Source organism: Gavialis gangeticus, unplaced genomic scaffold, assembly GCF_001723915.1.
Source record: "Gavialis gangeticus isolate Ggan-Ray unplaced genomic scaffold, GavGan_comp1, whole genome shotgun sequence".
In the NCBI taxonomy this organism is placed as follows: Eukaryota; Metazoa; Chordata; order Crocodylia; family Gavialidae; genus Gavialis; species Gavialis gangeticus.
Genome location: NW_017729022.1, coordinates 6279014 through 6284735, shown reverse-complemented (window position 1 = coordinate 6284735; position 5722 = coordinate 6279014). Strand labels below are relative to the sequence as shown.

General features: G+C 36.9%; 1 protein-coding gene across 2 annotated transcripts in view; it reads right to left on the bottom strand.

The window, feature by feature from the left end:
* DOCK4 (dedicator of cytokinesis 4) overlaps positions 1 to 5722 on the bottom strand; it is a 483151-nt gene that overhangs the window by 39722 nt on the left and 437707 nt on the right. For both annotated transcript variants that reach the window (XM_019514562.1, XM_019514563.1), the window contains 3 exons: positions 4204 to 4352; positions 2807 to 2893; positions 812 to 916 (listed from right to left, as the gene is read on the bottom strand). In XM_019514562.1, coding sequence (XP_019370107.1) covers positions 812 to 916; positions 2807 to 2893; positions 4204 to 4352 — 341 coding nt within the window. The remainder of the gene's footprint in view (positions 1 to 811; positions 917 to 2806; positions 2894 to 4203; positions 4353 to 5722) is intronic.

Below are 5722 nucleotides of genomic sequence, written 5' to 3'. Positions count from 1 at the left end.
GGGGGGGGGGGGGAAGGATACTGCCTGCTCTTGCACTGAATCTTCCACATGACTGCTCACTGTGCCAGTTCAGCTTGGCTTTAAACACTGTTGTGTGCAATGCAAATCTCCCATTAAATACTAGATGCCAGAACTTGAATTCCCAGTGCAGTACTAATTGCTGACAATAGTTGTGATAATAGTCAGAAATGTTAAGGGAACACATCTTCCTTCAGCTTCCACTATCCCTGAACAGTACTTCCTGACTTTACAGAAGTCTTTTGTGGATTTTGTGCATCTGGAGTATACATCCTTATCATTTCTAAGTTATAATATGAAATAAATTCACTGGCTTTATCTATTTTACAGCAGCAGTTTGGTGCAATATTAATGACATAATTAAAAATTATTCAAAAGAGATTTTTTTTTGAAAGGAGAAACAATAATTGTAAAATCATGAAGATACAAGCAGCAGTACTATGCATCTTACAGTTTCAGCTCTAGCTCCAGCTTAAGGTGAAACCACCTGAGTGCTGCTACAGGGATAGGAAGAGGGTGGTCTGATGTGGGCAGAAGCCTGGTCCCCCACACATTTTTCATTTCAAGATATATATAATTTTGGAGGTCTGGAGCTCTTGTCCATTCTGTGGGACAAACCTTCCCTCTCCCCCTTAGGGTAATACTGGGATCTAGTTTACTCCTACAGTTTCTCAGCTCCTACAGAGAAATATTTTATATATGTCACAATTAAGTTCACAAAGACAGAAAGACATGGCAAAGGAAAGTACACAAGACCCAATACCTCCATCATCTTTATTCCAGATTTACTTACTCTCAGGAAAAATGGAAATTTTTTGCCATAAAATCCTACTCTGAAGAATTCTGGTTCCAAACGCTGTTGATCCATAATTTTATCATACAAGGAAGCTTCCATCATCTGAGCATAGATTGAAAAGAATAAATTAAATTGCTTTTTATACATTTAGACCATAATATAGAGGAAAGAGTTTTAGCTCAGTGCACCAAGTTATAACAATCACAATGTAATTCTAAACAGCAATAAGAAACTGTTTTGTCATACAGCAAGATTAACATTTACTCTATACAGTAGCGTGAGAGTCCCAGACATTTTGTGAAGTAACTTTATGTGTGTGAACATGTCTATTGTTGCATAAACAAAAAGCCAGATCTGTTAGATTAACAATTATATGCATGTTTTCTTATTTAATGTTTGTCATCTCCATTCTCATTACCCACATGCGACTTGAGACATAATGCCAATTCTTTTTCTGATTACTCAATATTTGACCACGAGATGGTTACTTGTATTAACACAAGGCTCAAAAACCACTTCCAAGGGAGTTGTGGTTTTAAATCCCACCAATTTTCAGTGGGAGCTGAATGCCTTAGGATCCTGTGAAAATTCCAGGCACAATATTACTATTTTAAAATCTCATATTTCTTCTGGTGGTATTTAAAACAAATATTCGCTAATGAGTGAATGAGCTACAATAGTCAATTATTGATTCAATTTTATTAATTTGCTAAAACAGATAACTGAGGAAGAACTATGGAACTGTAGCTGTACTAATATTGATTGCATCCCTATTAAAAATCACTAGAAGACTCTTGCCTGTATAAACTGAGATTAACATCAATAGTAAGTAACACTGGAGGAATATTTATCATTTCAGATATCCATGTTTATCCAGAATGTGAATAAATGAAACAGTTAAACAGAAATGATTAGGAGCAAAATTCTCTTCTCAAATTCACATTGTGACCTGCATTTTTAAATGATATTTGTTTAGACAGATTAGCTATGCTGCAATCAGTGCAAGCAGTCAGGTCAGCATTAGTAAGCTTAAGCACAATTTTAAAGAGCATTATTGCAATGTACAAAGCTTACTTTTTTTCTGCTCGATCCATCAAACCAAGACTTTGAAAAAGGAAGACTATTTAAAAAATATAATACCCAACAGAAAAAAAACAAAAAACAAAGAAAGGCTTTAAGTTTAGGTCTCCTAAAAGACATCTGAAAGAAAACAGGAAGTCTCTGTCAAAAAGAGAGGAAACCTTTATTTAAGTTATGGACTGTTAAATTGTCAGTTTTTACAAAATAAAAATAAAAGAGTTTAGAGATATAATTATACAGGTAGAATAAGCCAGCAAATAAGCCAAATTTCTATTTTCCAGGCAATTGTAATAACAAAGGTGGATGGCTGCACATAGCACAGGGTTTGAGTACAGCACTGATTCTCAACCAGGGTGTTGCAACACCCTGGGGTGCCTTGAGATGTTCAGTTCTTGCACTCTTAAGTGTGCAGACATGGTTCACTAAATAAACCCAGGGATTTCAAATAGGAGTCCATAGTATTAAAAACATTCTGACCTGTTGTGGTCTTTGAGTTCTCTGAAATACAAGAATTGCTCTATTATTTTTATGTAGTCAAAAAACAAATGAGAACTAAGAGCTGGTATTTTTCAAGAGGTGCCTTAAGTCTAACAATGTTGTATACTGGTGTATAGTATTTTATTGAAATATAAGCAACAACGTCAACAACAGAGCAAAGTTTTGTACTCACTCAGGGTTAACATTATTATTATTATTTTGCAAAAGTTCAGCTGGATGTATAAAATGGAAGCACTACATGTCCATCTATTTACTGTTTTCCTGCATAAATTTCAGACTACATTATACATATATACATTGCAGGAAACAAGAATCCAGGGTAAGACTGGCATACAGGTCATAGAAAGCTTACCTGAGCAAACATGATTTCCTATTAATCGTTCTGTTAAACTATAATTAAAAGGAATTCCTTACCTTCATCTTGCTCAGATTTCGGTAGTCATAGTAGCTCTCATACTGCTCTGCAATTTTTCTGCACAAGATAATACCATTCTCCCAACACTGCAGGTAAACAAGCAATAGACATGCTGAACCACAGTGAGAAATTTAAACAGGCTTTTTGACTATTTGAAATACATCTTCAGGTGACCTCCATTGTTGCTACAGTTTAACTATAGACAGCAAGCATAAGGCAGACAACAGCTGCCAAGAGACAATTCACAATGTTAAAGACTCTCTTTTCTAAGCTAACTGAATTGCACTCCATGTGAATGAAAACACTTGAACATAATATCCATTGCTTTCAGTATACTGATTGGGACAAAACTACTCTTGGTGATTTTTTTTGTGTATCAAGACATATTTACAGAGTTATTGAATAACATTAGCTATTAAGATACAAGTTGTTGGACCACCATAAAAGATAAGTCACAATTCAAGCGTTATCCATCTTTTCAAGCATAGAACATGGAGTAGGCTCAACTAATTATACTTTTCTATGTATTTCTATTCATATTTTATATGCAAAGGAGTGAGAAGGGTTAAGACAAAACTATTCTCCTTGTTTTTTTCTGGTAAAAGTCAGATTAGAAACCTGGTTTCGCTATCATATAATCAGAGCATCTTTAAATTCTTTATATCATTTTTGCTTTTGTTGAACATTGCTTTTACTGTAAGTACTCTCAGAGTTTTCGATAACTATTACAAAAGATAAAGTCTATCTTTCTGTACCTGTGTACAAATTAGAGAGAAGACAGATTAATTTAATGATTAGGTGCAGGGATAGCGTAATTTCAAATTGGACAACACTCATAAATTACATTTGTGCCAGTCTTCAAAGCAACATGCTGTTCCTGTAACTACTCCTACTGAAGTTGGGATACAAATTATTGATAGCAGCACTACACTATGGTCACCATTACAAAGCTATCAACACTTGTCTGTGAAATAGTATTATTGATATTGCCATTGCTACTCTAAGAAACCAGCACGATTCAGTAGATAGACCACAGAGACAAGGGACCTAGATTTTATTCCCATGTCTATCACTGACGCATGCATTTGGCAAGTTTCTTTCCTTGTGTGATGCAGCTTCATCAAATGATATTATCCTTTGTGAAATGTTGTGTGTTTGACATTTTTAATGAAAAGCACTATGTAAATGCTAATTAAGATTACCTCATAGATCACTGTGTAATTTAATGTAGGACATAAGAACAGAAAGGTCCTAGGCAAGGCAGATGAATTCATGACAAATGCTGATTTTGAAACAGCAGCTGCCACCCTGATTCAAGACATAAACACTGCAAAATTGGAAGTGATTTAATTATATTAAAACCATTTATGATTAGATCAATAAAAAGCCTGCTTACTTTTCCCCTGTCAAAGTTCTGGATGATAGTGAGGTGAAGACACTCTTTGCGTTGCCATTCTGTTTGCATGGGATAATTTAGAAATTCTCTCAGTGGCCTGTCGGACCATTCCAATAGCTCATCATACAGCAACAGTGTGTAGGCTGCCTCTGTAAGACAAGTTACAATATATTTTATGTAAACATGAAACAAATATAAAATAGCTCATTTATTTAAACAGCCCAACTATTTAAGATAGTACCTGTGTAAATACTCTCAAGCTGTTATACATCTTCAGGAAGAACCAGCACACCTAAATTGCAACACCCAGAGCTTGTAGCATCGGCTTTACATAAGGCTCAACACATTCCACAGTAAGTCTGGTAATTAATATTGTCCGACTTCGATTATTCAAAGTGAAATTTTTTGTGTCAGGTGTCAGTGTCAACTGAAATATTTCATATATTTGCAAAATTGGTTTATTTATTTTTAAGAGCAAGTTTAGGGGAAAGAATGCTGCTTTGTGCATTTTATGAAGTTTTAAACTCATTTGGTTGAGAAGTTTTAGTCCCTCCATTCATTAGAGCAAGAGCATGGCCAAATTGTGTCATGTCATAAGGCACTGAAAAATCTGTTGGCTCAGAAGAGACCTGTTTGAGTTTGACAACTAAAGTTTTCAAAGGGTGTCTATACATGTACTCTGGGACAGGGTGGGAGGGGCAATACACTTAGAGAAGCTCCCAGACAGTTGCTCTACTTAAAATACAGCAGTATCATGTGTATTCAAACATCCCACATTTCAAAATGGCCATGGGGCACTTTAGCTAGACCTTATTTGATGAGTTTTAGTTAAAGCACTCCTACCACCATTTTGAAACACAGAATGCCAAATCCACGTGATGCTGCAACACGCTGGAGCAGTCTAATTAGAATGCATTGGAGCACGTGTATAGGCAGCCACAGATTCCAACTACACTTGGCCAACTCTAGCTGGCTGCTGCAGGTACTGAGCACAGGTTTCCCTGTAACTGCTGCTCTTAGTATCACAAGGCACTGGAACCAAGGGTGGGGAACTTCTCTCCCCCCAGCGATCTCTACGCTGATGCCTGAAAAAGGAAAAAGAATCTGACTAAACTGCAGAGGTATTAGGTGCTGGGCCTGAGAAAAGTGGAGGAAGGAAAGAGGCAGGGACAGCAGATTGGGTTAAGGGAGTGTGGGTTAAGAGACTTGGAGGAAAAGCAAGAGGGAAGAATGACTACTAGGAGTAGTATAAGAAAACCTGTTAATGAAATAGAAGCCAGTCAGAAGAGGCAGCATATAGTTTCATAGTTGGTAGGGTCGGAAAGGACCTGAGCAGATCATCAAGTCCGACCCCCTGCCATGGCAGGAAAGAGTACTGGAGTCAAACAACCCCAGCAAGGTGTTTGTCTAGCCTTGTCTTAAAGACCCCCAGGGTAGGAGCCAGCACCACTTCGCTTGGAAGTTGGTTCCAGATCCTAGCTGCCCTGACAGTGAAGTAGCGCCTCCTGATATCTAGCCT